Source organism: Crassostrea angulata, chromosome 8 (genome assembly GCF_025612915.1).
Source record: "Crassostrea angulata isolate pt1a10 chromosome 8, ASM2561291v2, whole genome shotgun sequence".
In the NCBI taxonomy this organism is placed as follows: Eukaryota; Metazoa; Mollusca; class Bivalvia; order Ostreida; family Ostreidae; genus Magallana; species Magallana angulata.
In genome coordinates, this window is record NC_069118.1 from 7,909,469 (window position 1) to 7,933,203 (window position 23,735).

General features: G+C 35.2%; 1 protein-coding gene across 3 annotated transcripts in view; it reads left to right on the forward strand.

Moving 5' to 3' along the window:
* The window catches only part of LOC128159711 (uncharacterized), a 140,952-nt gene that overhangs the window by 100,986 nt on the left and 16,231 nt on the right, over nucleotides 1–23,735 (forward strand). For all 3 annotated transcript variants that reach the window (XM_052822892.1, XM_052822894.1, XM_052822895.1), the window contains one exon: nucleotides 7,863–7,910. In XM_052822892.1, the coding sequence (XP_052678852.1) occupies nucleotides 7,863–7,910 (48 nt within the window). The remainder of the gene's footprint in view (nucleotides 1–7,862; nucleotides 7,911–23,735) is intronic.

Here is a 23,735-nt window from a genome sequence, read left to right on the forward strand (position 1 = left end):
TTGAGAAATAGCGCTCCAAAAAAGTCAGAAAAAGAAAAAAAAGAATAACTAGAGCAAAGCTCGTGGCAAAGCAACGAGTGGGTCTTCCGATAATGTCGAAGGTAAAGCTAAAACTGTCTCTAAGAAGCAGAGTTCTTAAACCAACTTAAATCGAATTATTTTTGGTACGAGTTCACAAAATCAAAATGATTCTAGGTACGAATTAGCAATAACATTATCAATTTCAAGAACGACTTAGCAAATACAAATCCGAATGTGTTTAAGTACGATTTAACAATTATCGATATATTTTAGGTACGAGTTAATTAAACTATGAACATAACATTCTTTTCTTTACCAAGAATGTGGAATCAAAATTTCCAGAAAAGTCAATTTTCAAACACCTATATCTTTGTAATGCATCGGCCGATTTTAAAACGGATTTCAGTTTTACATTAAACTTAATAAGCTTTTATTTTTGCTTTTATGATTAATAACAAATTATCGCTCTAAAAAAGGTTACTATAAAAAGACTTTGTAGCATAGCCCTCCTGGCCCCTAATTGGAAGGGTCAGCCCCTTTTTCTTGATATCAAATTAAAGGTCTCGCAAATATAAACATATTTTATTCAATAAGTGTTCACGAATTATTAACCGTTATAGAGATATCGGAACAACTGTGCTTTAGGGGCCGACCCTTCAACTCCTTACTGGGGCCACCAACGAAAAATGTTTAGGTATCACATTGTTCACAACATTATTTTCAGCAACTTTTGTTATACAATGTTTTTCAAAATATTTCTCCTTTTCAAGATAATATTGATCAAAGTTTTGGACTTCTGGCCTCTTCAAACCCCTAATTATGTAACATATGACTTTAGTATGGTCCAGAATAGATGAACAGCTGTACAATGAACATTTTTGCTTCTATAAATAATAACAAATTATTTTTCAGTAAAGAGTTATTATATAAAGCTTTTAGAGCGCTCTTGGCCCCTAATTTGAGGGGCTAGTCCCTTTTTCTTAATATTAGATAAAAGATCTTCTTAATATAAACATATTTTGTTTAATAAGTGTTCAGAAATTGTTGACCGATTTGGAGATATCTTGACAACAGTGTTTTAGGGGCCGACCCTTAAACTCCTTACTGGGGCCACAAACCATAAATTTTAAGGTACCATGTTCTAAAGAACATTATTTTAAGCAACTTTTGTTCAACATTGCCTTTCAAAATATTTCTCCTTTTTAAGATATTAATGATCAAAGTGTTGGTCTTCTGGCCCCTTGAAACCCCTAATTACGTAACAAATGTTTAAAATAAGGTACTGTGTAGATCAACAGCTGTACAATGAACATTTTTGCTTCTATAATTAATGACAAATTATTGCTCAGTTAAGAGTTAAAATTAAAAGACTTTAGAGCCCTCCTGGCCCCTAATTAAAAGGGCCAGCCCTTTTTTATTAAAACAAAACAAAAGCTCGTGTAAATCTTAACAACTTTTGCATTACATGTTTTAACAAATTATCAACAGGTTAAAAGATATTTTGCAAAACGTGTTAAAATTTTGCCAAAAATGTTGGTGCCAAATTTTGACCTCGGGCGAGCTTCGGTGCCGTGCGCATTTTCCACAATGTCAAATACAGAGGATCATCTACAGACATTCATCTACATATTCCTGAAAGTTTCACTTTTCTATACCCTTTAGTTTCGGAGGAGTTACGTGGACAAAATGGTCCTTAAAAATTCACAAAATCCTCAAAATCTCAAACCGGATGTGACGTCATCAGCTCAAAATTTTACATTCGCAAGCACGTTTTATGTTCTATCAGTCCTGTCAATTTGGTGAAAATCGACCAAATAGTTTTTGAGTTATAGCTCTCGAAAAATGTCAAAGGAAAAATGTAGAATAATAATAAAAAGAAACCGTAGAATAACAGAGGGTCTTCCGTTGGAAACGGAAGACCCTAATAAAGAAAAAGAAACCGTAGAATAACAAGAGGGTCTTCCGTTGGAAACGGAAGACCCTAAAAAAGTATAATAACTAGAGCAAAGCTCGTTGCAAAGCAACGAGTGGGTCTTCCGTTAATGTTGGAAGTAAAGCTGTAAGTTCCTGTAAGAAGCAGAGCTCTTATACCAATAGCAAGAAAAACTAAAATAAAAAGATGAAAAAAATCGAATTAGTCCTGGTACGACTTAGCAAAATACGAATTATTTTAAGTAGGACTTAACAAACACCTTTCCGATTTCAAGAACGACTTAACAAAAAAAATCCTAATGTGTTCAAGTACGACTTAACAATTATTTTTGGTACGAGTTAATTTTACTTCAAACATTACGCTATTTTTTAAACCAAGGACGCGTAATCAAATTTTCCGGAAAAATCAATTTTTAAACCCCGATATCTCTGTAATGCATCGTCCGATTTTAAAACGGGTTTAGGTTTTAAATTAAACTTAAAATAAGCTTCTTTGCTGCTTGATGATTAATATCAAATTATTGGTCAGAAAAGAGCTATTATGAAAAGACTTAGTAGCCCTTCTGGCCCCTTTTTCTTGATATCAAATAAAAGGTCTCGCTAATATAAACATATTTTGTTCTACAAGTGTTCATGAATTGTAAACCGTGCTCGAGATATCTGTACAAATGCGTTTTAGGGGCCGACCCTATAACCCCTTACCGGGGCCACTAAAACAAAATTTTTGGTATCATATTGTTAAGAACATTATTTTGAAGAACTTTTGTTCTACATTGCTTTTAAAAATGTTTCTCCTTTTTCAGATATTAATGATCAGAGTTTTGAGTTCTGGCCCCCTGAAACCCCTAATTACGTAATATATGACTTAGGTATGGTACTGTATAGATAAACAGCTGTAAGCTGTACAATGAACATTTTTGCTTCTATAATCAATAACAAAATATTGTTCAGTAAAGAGTTATTGTAAGAAGACATTAGAGCCCTCTTGGCCCCTTATTTGAGGGGCCAGCCCCTTTTTCTTGACATCAAATGAAAGGTCTTGTAAATATAAACATATTTTGTTTAACAAGTCTTCACAAAATGTTAACCGTTCTTGAGATATATGTACAAATGTGTTTTCGGGGCCGACCCTTTAACTCCTAAATGGGGTCATAAACAAAAACATTTAAGGTAGCATACTGTACAAAACATTATTTTGAGCAACTTTTGTTCTACAATGCTTTTCAAAATATTTCTCCTTTTTCAGATATTAATGATCAAATTTTTGAATTTCTGGCCCCTTGAAACCCCTAATTACGTAATATATGACTTAGGTATGGTACTGTATAGATAAACAGATGTACAATGAACATTTTTGCTTCTATAATTAATAACAAATTATTATTCAGTAAAGAGTTATTGTAAGAAGACTTTACAGCCCTCTTGGCCCCTAATTTGAGGGGCCAGCCCCTTTGTCTTGATTTTAAACGAAAGCCCGTGTAATTTGAAACAACTTTTGCTTTATATGTTTTAACAAAATATTTATACATCCAAAGATATCACAGAAAATGTGTAAAAATTTCGTGAAAAAATTTGGTGCTAATTTTCAGGTTCAGGCGAGCTTTGAGGCCTTGAGCAATTTTCATCATTGGAAGCATGGGGGTACATCTACATACATTCATCAACAATCCCTGAAAATTTCAAGCTTCTATCTTGATTACTTTCGGAGGAGATGCGTGGACAAAATGACCCTTAAAAATTTACAAAATCGTCAATATCTGAAACCGGAAGTGACGTCATCATTTAAAAATTTTATAATATGTAGCGCCGATCATGCTTTATCCGTCCTGAAAATTTTGTGCGAATCGGTTGGATAGTTTTTGAGAAAAAGTGCTCCAAATAAGTCAGAAAAAGAAAAAAAAGAATAACTAGAGCAAAGCTCGTTGCAAAGCAACGAGTGGGTCTTCCGTTAATGTCGGAAGTAAAGCTGGAAGTTCCTGTAAGAAGCAAAGCTTGAACCAATAACAAGTGTAACTAAAATAAAAAGATGAAAAAATCGAATTATTCCTAGTACGACTTAACAAAATCCGAATGATTTTAAGTACGACTTAACAAAAATCTTCCTGATTTCAAGAACGACTTAACAAAAAAAAATCTGAATGTGTTCAAGTACGACTTAACAATTATTTTTGGTACGAGTTAACTTTACTTTGAACATTACGCTATTTTTTAAACCAAAGACGCAGAAACAAAATTTCCGGAAAAATCAATTTTTAAACCCCGATATCTCTTTAATGCATTGTTCGATTTTAAAACGAGTTTCAGTGTTAGATTCAGCTTGACAAGCTTTATAAAACACATATTCATTTTTGATTTGATCAGAAAATTCATTTTTTTGGAAAAATTTGTTTCACTTCCGGTTTCGACCGGAAGTGATGGATTTTTATTTCCAGCCTTATTGCACATGTAAATTGCCAATTTCATAACCACAGAAAATTTCAAGACTCTATCTTAAAGCGTTTTTGAGAAATGTCGCGGACAAAATGACTTTTTTAAAAGTTTAAAAATGACGTAACGTCAAAACGGAAGTGACGTTGTTATGGAAACTTTAATATCTTTGAGGCATTATAATTGCACATAATCCCTGAAAGTTTCCTTTAAATAAGTTGAAAACTTTTTGAGTTATGAAGCCAAAAAGGAGTCAGAAAAAAAAGAAAAAGAAAAAAAATAATAATAACTAGAGCAAAGCTCGTTGCAAAGCAACGAGTGGGTCTTCCGTTAATGTTGGAAGTAATGCTGGAAGTTTCTGTAAGAAGCAGAACTCTTAAACCAATAACAAGAGTAACTAAAATATAAAATATGAAAAGCATCGAATTATTCCTGGTACGACTTAACAAAATACGAATGCTTTTAAGAACGACTTAACAAACACCTTACCGATTTCAAGAACGACTTAACAAAAAAAATCCGAATGTGTTCAAGTACGACTTAACAATTATTTTTGGTACGAGTTAATGTTGCTTTAAACATTAAGCTATTTTTTAAACCAAGGACGCGGAATCAAAATTTCCGGAAAAATCAATTTTTAAACCCCGATATCTCTGTAATGCATCGTCCGATTTTAAAACGGGTTTCGGTTTTAAATAAAGCTTAATAAAAGCTTCTCTGCTGCTTTATGATTAATATCAAATTATTGGTCAGAAAATAGTTATTATGAAAAGATTTAGTAGCCCTTCTGGCCCCTAATTTGAGGGGTCAGCCCCTTTTTCTTGATATCAAATAAAAAGTGTCGCTACTATAAACATATTTTGTTCTACAAGTGTTCATGAATTGTAAACCGTTATCGAGATATCTAAACAACTGTATTTTAGGGGCCGACCCTTTAACTCTTTACCGGGGCCACTAACAAAAAAAATTAATGTATCATATTGTTTAGAACATTATTTTGAAGAACTTTTGTTCTACATTGCTTTTAAAAATACTCACCTTTTTCAGTTATTAATAATCAGAGTTTTGAGTTCTGGCCCCTTGAAACCCCTAATTACGTAATATATGACTTAGGTGTGTTAATGTATAGATGAACAGCTGTACAATGAACATTTTTGCTTCTATAATTAATAACAAAATATTGTTCAGTAAAGAGTTATTGTAAGAAGACACTAGAGCCCTCTTGACCCCTAATTTGAGGGGCCAGCCCCTTTTTTATGACATCAAATGAAAGGTCTTGTAAATATAAACATATTTTGTTCAACAAGTATTCACAAAATGTTTACCGTTCTGGAGATATCTGTACAAATGTGTTTCAGGGGCCGGCCCTTTAACTCCTAAATGGGGTCATAAACAAAAACATATAAGGTAACATATTGTACAAAACATTATTTTGAACAACTTTTGTTCTACATTTCTTTTCAAAATATTTCTCTTTTTTTAGATATTAATGATCAAAGTTTTGAACTTCTGGCTCCTTGAAACCCTTAATTACGTAATATATGACTTAAGTATGGTACTGTATAGATAAACAGCTGTACAGTGAGCATTTTTGCTTCTATAATTGATAACAAATTATTGTTCACTAAAAAGTTATTGCTAAAAGACTTTAGAGCCCTCTTGGCCCCTAATTTGAGGGGCCAGCCCCTTTTTCTTGATATCAAATAAAAGCCCATGCAAATTGAAACAGCTTTTGCATTACATGTTTTAACAAAATATTTATACGTCAAAAGATATAACGGAAAATGTGCGAAAATTTTGTGAAAAAATTTGGTGCTAATTTTCAGGTTCAGGCGAGCTTCTAGGCCTTGCGCATTTTTCGCAATTGGAAGCATGGAGGGAAATCTACAGACATTCATCTACAATCCCTACAAATTTCAAGCTTTTATCATGATTAGTTTCAGAGGAGATGCGTGGACAAAATGACCGTTAAAAATTTACAAAATCGTCCATATCTGAAACCGGAAGTGACGTAATCATTTGAAATTTTGATAATTAGTAGCGACATTGATGTTTTATATCTCCTAAAAATTTGGTGTAAATCGGTTGAATAGTTTCTGAGCAATAACGCTCCAAAAAAGTCAGAAAAAGAAAAAAAAGTATAATAATAAAGAAAAAGAAACCGTAGAATAACAAGAGGGTCTTCCGTTGAAAACGGAAGACCCTAAAAAGAAACCGAAGAATAACAAGAGGGTCTTCCGTTGGAAACGGAAGACCCTAATAAAGAAAAAGAAACCGTAGAATAACAGAAGGGTTTTCCGTTGAAAACGGAAAACCCTAATAAAGAAAAAGAAACCGTAGAATAACAAGAGGGTCTTCCGTTTCCAACGGAAGACCCTAATAACAACCTAATTTAGTGAAATTAATGCGATTTGTGTTTATTTCCGTGTTTTGTTTTGTTTTGTTTTTTGGTTTTGTTTTTTTTGTTGGTTTTTTTCTTTGGTTACTTTACATTACTAAAACATGGGTAACACAGATTACAAGGCTCAACGAGACGATGCATCATCTTAGGGGACCAACTTTATCATATCATATGGAAATTATGTTAATTATCTTGGATATTCATGGATACTGTTTCAATATAATATCGTATATCATATGTTTAAATAAAAGTGCACCATTTTATGATGCAAAATATACTTTCTGCTGAGGATCAGAGAACTTTTAATCAGTGGAAATTAAATTTAAAGTAGTAAAATATACGGAAACGGATAAAAATGACATTTTTATTTCTGTTGTGTTTTATTGTATAATTTTTACTGTGGAATCACTATTATTCGTGGGGCCCAATGTTCGTGGCTTTTGTCGGTAACCCTTGCCCACGAATTTGCATCCCGACAAACGTGTTAACATGCATATGTTATTATTATACCTCTGTGAATATTTTATATGTTAAAGTAAATCGAATAAAAATGCTATTCTATCTAGCCCAGAAATAATATCCGTGCTATCTGCCCATGGTGAAAAGTCATAGAAATTATTCACCGGCGGCATTCGATTTCCCTCCCTTTTAAACTCGGAACACCACTGACGTAATCCGATCGCTACCTGAAATCCGGTAACTTTAATTTGTTAATTATCAAGAAATTTTTTATCGCAGACAAGTAAAGTTTACTCGGTATCATTTAAAATAGCTATTTGCTGACTATTCGGACGATAGCAAATTTATTATCCCCCTCAACAGCAACTATTTCCCTCCGCTTCGCCTCGAAAAATAGTTGCTGTCTTGGGGGACAATAAACTTGCTATCATCCTCATAGCCAGTAAATAGGTGTATATATGAAATATAAATTTATACCAGCGAAATACGCCCGAACGAACCAGTTAAATTTTGGCTACCCGCGATCATTGACACCGAGGAATAAAAATGATTCCAGAATTATTCATTTTTTATCCAATTATAGAATTTTTAATAAAAGTTTTTGTTCATTTTTCTAAACCAGATAAACCACAACTTCCACCAAAGCCATCCTTTATAAGACCAAGAAAAGGTATTTTTGACAAAATAGACTTGTAAAAATGCATTATACAAAACTAAACCTTTTGTGAAGATTCTTTTAACTATATGATTTTGATGGTGTGTTTATTGATACACCATCCATAAGTATTTGTAAATTCATTAGTTTTCCATTACTTTAGAGAAAAAACCTTGACTTTTGGTTTCACAATATCAACACCAAATCGAAGAGTACTAAACACACACACACACACACAGAGATAGATAGATAGATAGATAGATAGATAGATAGATAGATAGATAGATAGATAGATAGATAGATAGATAGATAGATAGATAGATAGATAGATAGATAGATAGATAGATATTTTAAAAACGTCTGAAGATTGAATGAAAGCGCTAACGTTTTACTCTGTGTTGTCTTTCATTTTTAAAATTTTCTTTATATATATATATATATATATATATATATATATATATATATATATATATATATATATATATATATATATATATATGAAATAAAAAATCGCAGTGGCAGAAATATCCGCTTGGTAAATGTAATCATAAGAAAGATTTGATTTGTCCTAATTATTCGTCAAATCGTTTTAACCTAATTAAAACCTCTCATCGCCCATGTATTTGCAACTTATTGCCCTCTCCTGAAGAAGAGAATTACCAACCATCAATACACGCTTATATTGACGAAATATCTACTCAGGCCAACGAACAGGAAATATCTTCACCAAAAACAGTAGCTGAAACATATGAAATGGAAGTTATTTACATATCAACAAAAAAACTTACTGCAGATCAAATGAGTTTTTTGAAAAAAGGATTAAAATTTGTACCAACTAGAAAAAATATTGATTTCATACAGTTACTAACAGATCTGCAGATTTGGGAACGTAGGATGCGGCTTCGGGAGTATTTCATTGACGAAGAAAATGACATTTCTTCACAAGATTTAGGTACTGTCAATCATAAAAACTCTAAAAGTAATTGGACACCAGAAGAGGGAAAAGACAAGTGGTTGGATGAATACATCAGACAAGTGAAAGAAGACGTTATCCGGGGGTTAAATAGAAAATTGTCAAGTAACATAACTGTTTAAGAAGACAAAGCAATGAGGGAATTATTACATGATAAAAGCATAATTATTAGACCAGAAGACAAAGGATCTGGGATAGTACGTAGTGATGGACACCAATAAGTACGTCGACCAGTTGGAGAACGAAATGATTAACTGTGCGTCATATGATCAAGTTAAAGTAGATAAAAGCAAACAAATCACTAACAAAATTAAGAAACTAATAAACAATATGTATAAAAAAGGATCTATCACGTCTGAGTTACGACATTATCTTTTACCTACAGAAATATCTTCAAGAAAACTACAGGCAAATCCAAAAATTCATAAGGAAAACCATCCATTTAGAACAATAGTAAATGACCATCAACATCCAACAGAGAAGCTTACAGAATATGTGGAATCGCAATTGGAGGAGGCAAACCGATCGTTAAAAAGTTATGTACAAGACACTACGGATTTTTAGAGAAAACTTTCTACCATAAATCAACCATCATCCAATTCCTCAATATTATTTTGTATGGACGTGAAAGCGCTGTATCCCAGTATACCCAGACAAGAAGTGCGGGAAGTAATAGCAAAAGTTTTAAATCAACGACAGAAAAAAGAAGTTGACACAAATACCATTTTACAGATGATGGATGCTGTCCTGGAAAATAACAATTTTAGTTTTAACAACAAACAATATATTCAAGCAGAAGAAACTGCTTTTGGATCCAAACTTGGTAGAAACTATGCATGTATATATATATGAGGGATTGGGAACGTTTTCTTTTGGAACAGTGCAACAAACAACCCCTTTTTTATGTGAGATATATCGATGACATATTTGGAATTTGATCAGGGACAGAAGCCGATCTCCTACATTTCCATAAAATGGCAAATGGTATATACCCAAATATTCAGCTTGATCTACGCTTTTCTAAATCTAGCATAGATTTCCTAGATGTAAATATTTCTGTTGAAAAAGAATTTCTTTCCACTGACCTGTACAGTAAACCCACTGACAAACACATGTACCTAAATAAAAAATCCAGCCATTCTGAATCTACAAAAAAATCTATACCATTTGGACTGGGTATCCGTGCGCGCCGAATCTGCTCAACAGATGAGGGATATTTCAAACAACGGAAGAAAATTAAAGCTAATTGACGCAAATGTGGATATTCCAACAAGGAGGTCGAGAATCAGTCGTTGAAGGTGGATAAACTCAACCGCTCGGATTTATTTAACTACAGAAAAAATAACAAAAAGTGTAACCGTGTTCCTTTTATGTTAAACTATTCCAGAGGACTACCAAATATTCATCAAATATTAAAGAAACGTCAAAAGATTCTCGAAAATTCCTACCGCCTGAAACTTGCGTTTCATAACACACCTATATATAGTGACATTCAGGAGAGACAAAAGCTTGAAAGACATACTGGTCCATAAGAAACATAATAACCTCTTTTTTAAAACACAACACTTATGCGAGCCGTGTGGTGCAAAAAAATGTGTTATGTGTAAATATGTTATTTGTTCTAGCCAATTTCAAGATTCTAATGGCAAAAAAGTATCAAGTTAAAAATCATATCGATTGCAAGTCAAGTAATGTTGTTTATGGGGTGTTTTGTAAAAAGTGTAACAAAATTGTATATGTTGGGGAAACGGGGGTGACTTTATATCAAAGAAATGTTTTAAATTTATAACTGATAAGGAGAGAAACTAACGACCCTGTAGCAATGCATTTTTATACTGACGAACATACAGTTGAGGATTATTCTGTAATAGGTATCGAAAAAATGTACTAAGATGAAACTTACAGAAAGTTCAGAGAAAATTTGTGGAAGAAAAAATTAAATACTTATATGCCTTTTGGTATCAACAAAAGGGAACATTATTGTCTTTAGACTACATTATTACTAGTTTGTAGAGACACTTTCTATATTTTATGTCCCGTTATCTATACATTTTTCATATATTATTTGTTTATGTACTAATTACGGCTATCAATGGGCTTTCTATAGACTCTCACCTTTATTATACCCGCACTTTCTAAAGAAAGTTCGGGTATATTGTTGTTACCCTGTTCCGTCCGTCCGTCTGTCACGTTTTACTTTCTCAAACTGCTCTTACATCTTATAAACCAGCAAACTGAACTCTTGGAGTTTGATTTGGGGTATCATGTTGTTTGTAAAAAGGTTTCAAAAATTCTCTGTTAGTCCTGGGGGTCAAATAATTGGTAAAAAATGACGTTTTTGCACAAAAAACCTTCTTCCTCGAACTCCTCCTACATTTTCAACAGTAGACAAATCCTCTTTTGGAATATGTTTTAGGGTATCCTATAGATGCGCAATAAGGTTTCGGAATTTTCAATTTGTCCTGGGGGTCATTTAATGGCTAAAAATGACGTGTTTTGTTTTTTTTTTTTTACAAAAAACTGGTTTCAAAAACGTCATTTTTTTTGGCAGTAGCCAAATGATCTTCTAGAATATGATTGGGGGTGTCATATTGAGGCATGATCAGGTTCCAGAATTTTTTTTTAAGGGGATCAGTGGGCAACAAAAAATGACGTTTTTTGGCAAAAAAATATGGTTCCCAGAACTCCTCTTACAACTTTTGGAGTAGCTACGTCATCTCTTGGGATATAATTGGGGCTGTCCTATAGATTTGCAATAATTATTAAATTTAAATTTAAATTTAAAATTAAATTTAAATTTCATCCAGGGAGTCAAATATTAGCAGAAAATTGACGTTTATCACTAAAAAAAACAAACATTGATCCAAGAGCTCCTCTTATGATTTAATGGATAGACAATCATATCTTGGGATATGTTAGGGACTGTTCTATGGATGTGCAGTAAGGTTTTGAAAATTTAAATTTCCTCCAGAGAGTCAAAAAGTAGCAGAAAATTGACGTTTATCACTTCAAAAAACATAGATCCTAGAACTCCTTTTATGATTCAATGGATAGACACATCATATCTTGGGATATGATAGGAACTGTTCCATAGATGTGCATTACGGTTTTGAAAAATTAAATTTAACCCTGAGGCCCATTACCTACCGGTACATACCTTTTGATGCCCTTTAAGGATCAAGAATATATATGGTTAAGGGGTGGGGATCTCAACCGTTTTTGAGTTATTCGTGCACTTCCTGTTCAAGGGGGGTCATGACCACCCTCGGGGCCCATGACCTACATACCGTTTGATGCCCCTTGACACAAGAAACAAGAATATATATGGTTTTAAGGGTGGTGATCTCAACCGTTTTGAAGATATTTAGGGACTTGCTGTTTAAGGGGGTCAGGACCACCCACAGGGCCCATGACCTACATAACATTTGATGCCCCTTGACATCAGAAACATGAATATATATGGTTTAGGGGTCATGATTATAACAGTTTCTGAGATATATGGTTATTTCAAATTCCTGGGGGGTGGGGATGACCCGAGGGGATCTAATAAACCCTATATATTGCAAGTAACAGCCAATATATGATTATGAAAACCCTATACTATTATCTTTGTCCATTTTCAAGTTACCATTTACAATAGAGTCTACGATTCTTCATACAATGTTCAATGTTAGACCCCACACCCTTTTGACACCCCCCTCCCCCCTCCCCCAAAAAGTGGTTGTCTTACCCAAAATGAGAAAAATCGAACCAGGGTGCACAACTAGATATGCAGGCCTATCATATCCTAGCGTTTTGTACAATTCTGTTCAGCCATCTCTGAGAAACAAGTTCAGAGCAGGAAAAAAGAAAAAGAAGATGAAGAATAATAATACATGTACCGTATTAAGAACCGTACAAAAACAATAAGTCTCCAAATTTCATTCGGGAGACTTAATAATAAAGATTAAATAGAGATAGGATCATTAAACATCAATGATTTAAAGATAATTGACAATTTCTGATTCTAAGGGGGTCAGGATGACACCTTAGGGTCATGACTTTCATGCCATAATGATCTGATGCGCCTGCATGACCTAAGAAGGAATAACATCTTTGGATTAAGGTGGGGATCTCAATGGTTTTTATGATATTTAATAATTTCAGGAAGAGCACTTGGGATCATGACCTATATACCATCTTAAATGCCTTGAACAAAGAAACAATAATATAATGTGTACATGATATATGATTCCATTTAAGAACCCAGATATAGATCAATCATCTGTTTTGTAATACTTCCTATGTATATATACATACATGTACATGTATTAGTTTGTGTTTTGTTCTATACTATTCATGTTCATGACTGTAGTTATTCTGCCTGGTGCAGGCAGATAGCTAACCTTGCACAACGCACAACGCAAACAAAAGTCACACGGGTTTCATAGTTTATTTTGTGTGGAAAACGTTGCCGTCGTGAATAATATTGGTAAAAAACTACAACAAACAGAAATAACAAATTACTAAATAGGAAAATATAGAACCCTACTTCATACATAGAAAAAATATGTAAATTACTTTAAAGACCATAATGGCGTGCCATACTTTTGAGAATGTTTTATCTGCATAATAAAATTTCCATCTGTAACTATACTTCAAAAATACAATTAAATACTGACAAATTGAAGCTATTACTTCAATAAAAAAGACTTACTTAGTGGCTCGAGGCACGCATCTAACACGATTGAAGTCGATAGACAAAGTAAGACCTGACTGGACAGTAAGGCTGACAAGAAGTGAGTGATTGAACAGATAAAGTTAACTTGTACCAAAAAAGATTACCGGATATACTTAACTCAGAGTGGTTAACTTGTACAAAAATATTTCTGAAGAATATTAAATTTAAACAATAGACAACACACTCCCGTCTGATATGAAAATATCACTTAATTGCATATACCGTACTCTGTTCACAAAAAAAGTTATTCATGAAACTGCTTTTGTAAATTGTCACAACACAATAAGCATTAAATGGAATGACACGAAAATATAATTTCAGAAATCGGACGCACATATATACGCGACTGCCCATTTTTGATAACACGAACTTCAAGTTTACGCACAAGTCCATCTTTGCTAGGAAACACTCTTTCAACAAGTCCTGTCGGCCAATGGTTGCGATGTGCATCACGGTCCTTCAAAAGAACGACATTACCAACTTAGATGTTATCTCGAGTGTCTTTCCATTTTCGTCGCACTTGTAGACTCTGCAGGTATTCATTTTTCCAACGACACCAAAATTTCTCCGCTAGAGACTGAACAAATTTCCATTGAATGTTATAAACTTCGCTGACATTGAGATTTTTAAAATCCTCGATTGAATCAACGGTTTTTGGAGTAAGTAAAACAGCTGGAGACAAAATGCAAGGTGCTTCAGGGTCGGTGGATACAGGTACCAGTGGACGGGCGTTGACTTTCGCTGTCGCTTCAGCCATAAATGTGCTAAGGACTTCAGGAGAAATACTTGTGTGCTTAGAATCCAGTAAGATTGAATCAATGATTCGTCTGATTACACCAATTAAGCGCTCCCAAGCGCCTCCCATGTGAGAAGAGAACGGAGAGTTAAATTTCCAAACTGCTCCTTGCAACTGTAAGAAGGATTTTATCGAGGGGTCTTCTACAAAAACAGCATTTATTCCAAGTTCACGAGTTCCACCAATGAAATTTGTCCCTCTGTCTGAATAAAACTCTTTCACTTTTCCTCTAATAGATGTAAAGCGACGTAAGGCGTTGATGAACGACGAAGTAGTCATCTCCTCAAATACTTCTATGTGGACACCACGACATGATAAACATGCAAACAATACGGCCCATTGTTTAGAATTCGCAGAACCACCACGTGTTCGACGCGTGACAACATCTCAAGGTCCAAAACAGTCGACACCAACGTAGGTAAATGGAGGACAAGTGGGTTAGTCGTTCCTCAGGTAGGTCTGCCATCTTTTGTGAAGCAAGGCTGCCACGAAGTCGACGACACTTTACACAATTGGATAGAATGGAATATACAAGTCTTTTACAGCCCGTTATCCAATATCCTGCTGCTCTGATGGCCCCGGCGGTTAGATGGCGTCCTTGATGAAGAATAACTTCATGGAAGTGGAGTACAAGAAGTTTTGCTACGTAGTTTTGATTTGGAATGAGGATTGGATTCTTCTCTCCCAGAGATAACTCAGGACTTAGTTTAATTCTCCATCCAACACGCAGAACTCCGAAAGAATCAAGGAATGGGTCAAGTAGCGACAATTTGCCGTTTCTGGGAATTGGTTGGCCACTATTCAGGTTTTCTATTTCCTTACTGTACGACTCCTGTTGAATTTGTTTAATGATGAACATTTCGGTTTCTCTGTAGATATCTGGTTTGTCTTCACTTTCACTGCTCACTTGAAATTTATCTCTGACAAAACGTTTTAAAGTCTTAAAGGCCACAACGAGATTTTTCAAGGTCGAGAACTTAGCAAAACGACGGGAGTCAAAGACGATCTCAGTTGTAATTTGAGTTTTGCTAGGAATAACATCTTGGCGGATTTCTTTGTCAGTTTCAGGATTGATGAGAGGATAGACAGTTTTGATCATATCCGAAGAATTTTTCAACCATTGAGGTCCAGTTATCCAGCGCTGTAGAGACGTAGTAATTGCTGTATGTGAATATCTTGTTGCAACATCAGCTGGATTTTTGTCAGTTGAGACGTAAGACCACTGAGACGGAGACGAGACTTTGTGAATTTTTCCACACGGTTTGTAACATACACAAAAAATCTACGGGTTTTGTTACAAATGTAACCCAAGACGATTCTATTGTCAGTATAGTAATAAAATCGATCTAGAGGAATCTTCAAGTAGTCACAGAATGCTTCTCCTAACTCTGTGGCGAGAACTGCTGCGCACAGTTCGAGTCTCGGTATTGTGTGACCTTTCAGAGGTGCCAGTTTAGATTTTCCCATTAGAAATCCAAGAGAAGTTTCTCCAAATTCATGTCACTTGAAGATATGCCACCGCAGCTATCGCATGTTCTGATGCGTCTGAAAAGACATGAACATCCACTTGATGAGCCAAAGAAATGGAAGTGGCTACAATCATTCGGGGAACTCTGAAGTTATTAACAGATTGTAATGAATCAATCCAGATTTGCCATCTTTTCAAATGTTCCTCCGTAAGTGGTTCATCCCAGTGACATCCAGGAGATACAAGTTCACGGTGTAGAATTTTTCCACTGATAGTGACTGGAGAAATAAATCCCATTGGATCAAAGATACTGTTCATTGTCGATAGAAGGCCTCTGCGGGTGTAAGGTTTTTACAGCATTAGAGATTTTTAACACAAACATATCACAGTTTAAGTCCCACTGCATTCCTAAACTGTGTTGTACAGGTAAGTTGCATATGTCTGCACAATGATTTAGTTCCTTCAAATCGCTTCCTAGGTCATCTATAGGAAATGATTTCATCACATTCACACTGTTTGAAGCGATTTTGTGGAGACGAATGTTTCCGTTGTTTTTCAGTGTTGCTTGTGTTTTTCTCATCAGGTTGATTGCTTGCTTCTGATTCTGTAGCAAGAAACGTCAGTCCATCATCGACGTAAAAGTTGTTGTAAACAAATTTACGAACATCATCGTCACCAACAGATGATGCTTTTCAAAGTCCATAGGTGGCAACAGCTGGAGATGGTGTGTTTCCAAAAACTTGAGCTTTCATTCGGTATTGTATTAAAGGTTTTTCAAAGTCGTTATCCTCGTACCAAAGGAATCTGAGGTAATCACGATGATCCTCATGAACACGAAGTGCATAAAACATTTGCTGAATGTCACCACTGATAGCAATTGCATTTTCACGGAAACGCATGAGGATTCCACCAAGGTTGTTTGTTAAGTCTGGTCCAAACATTAACAAACTGTTCAATGAAACGCCTTGAAACACAGCCGACGAGTCGAATACTCCTCGGATTTGATCCGGTTTTTTTTTCGAATTGTACACCTCAAAAAGGGGTAAATACCAGCATTCCCCAGGTATGTCGGAAGGAGCAACTTCTGCTGCCCCACTAGCTAAGACTTTTGACATGAATGCAAAGAAGTGTTGTCGTTTGTGATGATCTTTCTTTAAACTTGTGTTGAGGATCAAAGCACGTTTCCAGGCCTGTGAATAATTGTTAGGTATCACTGGTTTTGACTCCTTGAAAGGTAATGGTGCGGACCAAAAACCATCAGTGTCTTTGTGGAACTCTGCGTCCATAAGAGCTACAAACTTGCGGTCCTCAACAGAAGGTCCAATCTTGTTGTCAAATGGTGTTCGTATGAATATGTCATCATCATTGTCCTTGACATTGATATTGTTGTGACACACTGGAAAGGTGGTGCACCTTCCGTCATTAAGAATATGCGTTTTGTTTACATTCACTTCGTTTGGAGGATGAACTTTACCAATACAAATTTCACCGATGACGACCCATCCTAGTGGAAGACGTTGAGCAAAGGGTTGACCTTGGCTGCCAGTAATTTGGTCGCGCACATGATGTACTTCAGGTAAGTCAAATCCTATGAGCAGTTCAACATTCACATTGCGATCTAGGGGTGGTATGAAAGGTGCAATGCATTGTAGATGCGGTTGTGAATGAGCGACTTTAGGAGTAGGTATTTCAAGATGTTCACTAGGAATAGAATCACATTCAATGACTTCCGGTAAGTTGAATGTAGATGTACCATCCAAGGCTTTGACACATAATCCGTTCACACGGCGTCCAGCGACTGTCGTTACACCGGAGCATGACGTAAGAGTGTAGGGTTTACATTCTCCTGTAACTCCGAGTCGATCTATCAAATAAGGGGACACCAGCGTCCGGTTGCTCTGGTCATCGATTGTCGCATAAACACGGATAACTTTCGCAGGGTTTGATTAACAAAACACGTCCACTAAAACGATCTTCCCGCATGAACGACTCCCATCTTTTCCTTCTTCATACTCCCCGCCATTGCTTAAGGCAGTTTTCGCTGTTGAGACTGGTGTAGGGGATTCGGGTTTTGAAGGACGACGATCAATGTGCATCGCTGTGACATGATAAGGATTACCACAAATATCACATTTAATGTCCGCTGTACAATTTTTGGACACATGACTTTGTGAGGCACAACATCGGAAACATAATTTCTTATAACGTAGAATGTTTTGACGCTCACGTAGTGATTTTCTTTTGAAGCCACGGCATTCGTTCAAAGAATATCCAGCATTGTGTATGGGACAACGTGTTGACGGAGTTGGTGATACAATTTCAACTTTACGAGAAGTGACTGCGCCAGTAGGTTTTGGTTTGCTGTATGCCATGTTTGTGTTTGTGGACGGTTGACATACAAGACCAGGATCGTTACGGATTTCACAAATTTCACGGATGAACTCGACAAAAAAGGAAAATGGAGGGAATACTCATCATTCCGTTTTTTATATCCAGCTGCTTGAGAGGTCCACTTGTCTTGTAGAGATATGGGTAGTTTGGCAACTATGGGAAGTACTCCAGTAGAGGAATTGAAGTAGCTCAGGCAGATTTCGTATTTTGGATTAGTCATCGCCGATTCAATTTCGGTGAGAATGTCCACGAGATCGTACAATTTGGCATGATCTTTATTTGTGAGGGTTGGGAACGAGTGTAGTTTCTGTTTTAAAGCATGTTCCACCATCTCAGGTCTCCCATATTTATCGTTCAGTCTATCCCAAATACGCTTTACACCTAGGCTAGGATTGTGGGTGTTTGCGGAGCGCAGTGTGCGTGCAAGCTTTGACGACTCTGGACCCAACCATTTCACAAGTAAATCCATTTCCTCAAACTATGTGACACCAAGTTCTAGTATAACACTCCGGAATGAAGAACTCCAAGAATTTAAATTTTCTGGACGATCATCAAAGTTGGCGAATCTTGTGAGTAGAAAATCCTTGCGTAGCAAAAACTTTGAAAAGTCGGCCATTGTCGAAGTGTTGTCGGTCCGTGGTGGTACTAGATTTGGAGCAGTAATAATATGAGGCAATGAATTTGTAGTAACGCAAACTTGACGCATTGAATTCGAGGGAACGAACACTTGAGAAGCTGCATTCAATGGAGCACTCCGTTGATCAACTGAATTTGGAACACGCATCTTAGGCACTGAATTTGAAGGAACACTCACTTGAGACACTGAATTTAAAGGGACATTCACTTGAGACACTGAATTTAAAGGGACATTCACTTGAGACACTGAAATCGAGGTAGAACAAACTGGATTCACTGAATTAGAAGGCGCACACAATTGATGCATTTGATGAATTGGAATTGAAGGAACACAACCTTGATTAACTGCATTTAGATATCTCGGATGTCGGTCATCCGCCTCTGGATGTTGAACACTGATTGGTGGATTCTGTTCAAAATATGGTTGATTTTGTTGAATGTGGCCATCCTCGGTATTTGATGGGTTATGGTCGTGTTTGAGGATAAACGCACTGGTCATCTGTTCCCTTGAGTAGATCGGAAGATCAATCTTTTCTTCTTCTGTGAAGTCCGCTTCTGCTGAGATGATTTCTTTCTCCTGTCTGACGATACTAATTTTTGCTTCGATATCAGTTTTTTGTTTTAAAAGCTCACCTTCTCTCTTGATCAGCTCTAGTTTCGCCCTTTCAGCTTGCGCTTTAGCTCTTTGAAAACTTAATACATTAGACGACACACGACTTAGTGTTTCAAGGAGTTCAAATCTGGTTTCCTTCAACTCATCACTTGTTCTTTTTACAATTGAAAAAATTTGTTCATTGAAACTTCTAATTCATTTAACAAGTTGCTGCCTCCTCTGTATTTTGAGAAAGTAGATATTTCTTATAGTCTTCACTAGATATACAGAAATCTTTGAATTTCACAGATATTAAACATTCTACTTCTCTTATTTTTTTGGAAGTCCTTTGCGCATGTTCCAGATGTTACAAGAGAATCCTCCACTTCCGCCCAGGTTTCATCGGTTTTACTTTTCAGCTTTTCACACTGTTCGTTGAACATGACGAGGCCTTTGGGTGTGAGTTTCCGTATCCGTCGATCCTCAGCAGACATGCCAAACGAATTCACAAATTTTTTAATATTCTGCCTGGTGCCGGCAGATAGCTATCCTTGCACAACGCACAACGCAAACAAAAGTCACACGGGTTTCATAGTTTATTTTGTGTGGAAAACGTTGCCGTCGTGAATAATATTGGCAAAAAACTACAACAAATAGAAATAACAAATTACTAAATAGGAAAATATAGAACCCTACTTCATACATAGAAAAAATATGTAAATTACTTTAAAGACCATAATGGCGTGCCATACTTTTGAGAATGTTGTATCTGCATAATAAAATTTCCATCTGTAACTTTACTTCAAAAATACAATTAAAAACTGACAAATTGAAGCTATTACTTCAATAAAAAAGACTTACTTTGTGGCTCGAGGCACGCATCTAACAAGATTGAAGTCGATAGACAAAGTGAGACCTGACTGGTCAGTAAGGCTGACAGGAAGTGAGTGATTGACCAGATATAGTTAACTTGTACCAAAAAAGATTACCGGATATACTTAACTCAGAGTGGTTAACTTGTACAATTATATTTCTGAAGAATATTAAATTTAAACAATAGACAACAAAGTAGTATGGCTTAGTCTTATTTTAAATTACATTAAAAAATTGTCAAATATATGACTAGGAACCCCCACTCCCAAACAAACTCAAATATAAACTGCCCCCCCCCCCTTGTCGAATGATCTATTAAAATCAAAATATAATTTGGGTGTCTAAAAACTTTTATAAACTGGTAAAAAATGTTATTCCTAAAAAAATTATATAACACCTTGCATAATTGACAAATGATCTATTGAGATATGATCAGAGGTCATATTTCTACCTTGGGATCAATAATAGTATTCATTGACAAGTTAAAATTAATAACAATAAATGATTCAAATTATAAATGTTTATACTCCACATTCACCCCCCCCCCCCCCCAATCTAACCTGGTTATAAAGATTCAGTCTTCTTAATACATTGTTACATGTGTACATGCAGTAGCAAATTTTAAATCATTTCTTGATTGCTTTTTCTCTAGTGATTCACATTAACATTTTGGAAATTGCTTAATTCAATTTTTGAGATTTATAAACAAAATGTTATATGCATCACTTCCATGTGTATTCGCCTATTTGGGGCAATTGTAAATTTAGTCTCCTATACAAAGGGGTGACATCATTAGGCTAGGATTTACCCACATGGATCAAACACTACTGTATAACATTTGAATAAGATAAAATACATTATTATTTCTAGTTCTAAAATGTCAGGGTGTCTCCAAGGGGGCATAATCTACATACAATTTTACACGCAATGACACAAAGAGCAAAAATAAATTACATGGTTTAGGGATGAGGATCTCAGATCTCAGAAGGTATCATATCATTTCCTATTTCATAAAGGGGGGGGGGGAGGGGTTAAAGACAACACCCGGGGGTCATTAATGTACTTTACACCCTTTGATGCATCATAATGACATTAGAAGATATTTTTGTATTTAAATCCTGTTTCGTGGGGTTAGAACAGTCCCATAAGGTCATGACCTACATTGTATTTGATGCATTATAATACATTAAAAAAGAAATACTCCTTCCTTCCTATTATAACTCATATAAAAATGATAAGTGTCTACACCTACTTACATGTAATACACAAATTTAATAAGAAATTGTTTATACAGGGTCAATATGGGGTCAACTCAATAGTGCATGCATTCTGACAAATGAGAAAATTAACTTTTGCAATTAAAATGACAGAAACTTTACAAATGCGATAGGATAGGTAACGATGATAAGCTTATTTAAATATCAAAAGATGATGATACCGGATGCTGTCAAAGGGAGATCACATTTAGAAAGTGAAAGTAGAACTTATATATATGTATGCTGGCATATCATTATATTGTGCTACTGCTACTAAATGTATTATGCTTACCTAAATTGGTCAACATCATAATGATAATCCAATTAAAACAAAATAATGAATTCCTTTAGCTGATCTTAACTAATCCTTTTCTGCATACGCAAAACACAGACATGTATGTATGGGTGTTGCTAAAACGCGGAACGAAAAACGGAACCGAAAGCTGAACGGAATGGAAAATATCATCACGTTTATCGCTTTAAAAGGGTATAGACTGGCCGGAAACGATTTACTTTGTATCTTTTATTTATATCTAATGAATGATTATCAACATGTTGTTATCTTATTAGTATTCATATGAATGTCTATCAATTATAGCATTGTATTCATTCGGCTTTAGTTGAGTATGGAAACGGAAAAATCAAATGTATACGAATTGTGAAACATTAACATGATTAAACGAGCAAATTAGCTATAAATTTTTACTTATTTTTCTTATATGGTATTGCTGGCATATCAGCGTAACGTACGCAGTTAGTGAAAGCGTTTTATGCGTGTTTTAAGTGTTTTTTTATATTTCAAATATATGATGTACATGCATGTATATACTTACATCAAAATTGAATTTTCGGTGTTCTAGACGATCTTTTATCATACAGACGATACAGTATCATTGAGATTGAAGAAAAAAACCCGTAGGACTGACGACATTAAAAATTAAAATACAGTAAACATTAAAATACCCGGTAATTTGTGAAACTAGTAATTTGTGAAACTAATATTTTTAGCAATGCAATTTTGTTTACGTTTTGCATTACTAAGCAGTTGTTGATTCCACTAGCTATATACATATGATCCGAATAGAGAGCTCTAGACGTTGCCTGGTTTGATTTTCCGATTATATATTGGGACTATAGTCTGTCGATCCCAAAATATTCATGCTGCACATTTGGACGATTTATAATGGAAAATGTTGACATCTTTTCTCCATTTGGAAGTCACTCAGAAGACCTTGCACAATTTTTCAACACTATCATCCGGGTCTGTTGAAATGCAAAACCCCGTAGACTTCTTTATTTTTAGCGGTGTATTTATACCAGCTGATAAGCTAGAGAGGACGTTTTGAAGAAGGAATAATGTGAATGTTTAATGCTTCTAAAAAAGAATTGCTTGAACCCTGAGGTATATATAAATATACAGCAAAAAGTGAATCGAGGATATTTTGGGACAGAATATAGTGGTCAATGCATGTACTGTTGAGGAAATAAATATTCTTGAATAAATAATCTAATATTGCTAATCTTTCAAAAAAAATTAATACGGTACATAAAGTATATCGTTTTAGCATGATTAACAAATCTATGAGGTAAATAACATTAGATCAGATTTTCCGTTTTCCCTTCCGTTCCGCTTTTCGTTCCGTTTTCCGTTCCGCGTTTTAGCAACACCCATGTATATATACACGTGAACCCATCTAATCGAAGAGCTGGGTAAAACTAGTACCGCTAATGAGACATGCAGACCTGTGTTGTGAACTTAACTTCAGACAAAGATCATTCATTTGTAACATGAATGTATTTTTATGACCTATTCTTCAAATCCACTTGCACTATTTTATTAGGTAAATAACAGCTTTAAGGTGGTGCAAGACACCTGCATATTGTGATGTACATGTATACTTTCTATTGAGATAAACAATAAAGTATATTAAATATTGATTAAATATTTACCCCCCAAATAATGTTACCTAACATTGAAGCGCAATGGGTTTGAGCGTTTACATGTCTGTAAGAGCATTGGGGTCCAAGGTGTATTTTTGGTAATTTTACAATTGATATAAATGAATTTTCATGGGGAAGGGGGGGGGGGTCTGGACCCCTCACTCCCACCTCTTCTCTAAATCTGTGCACACGAT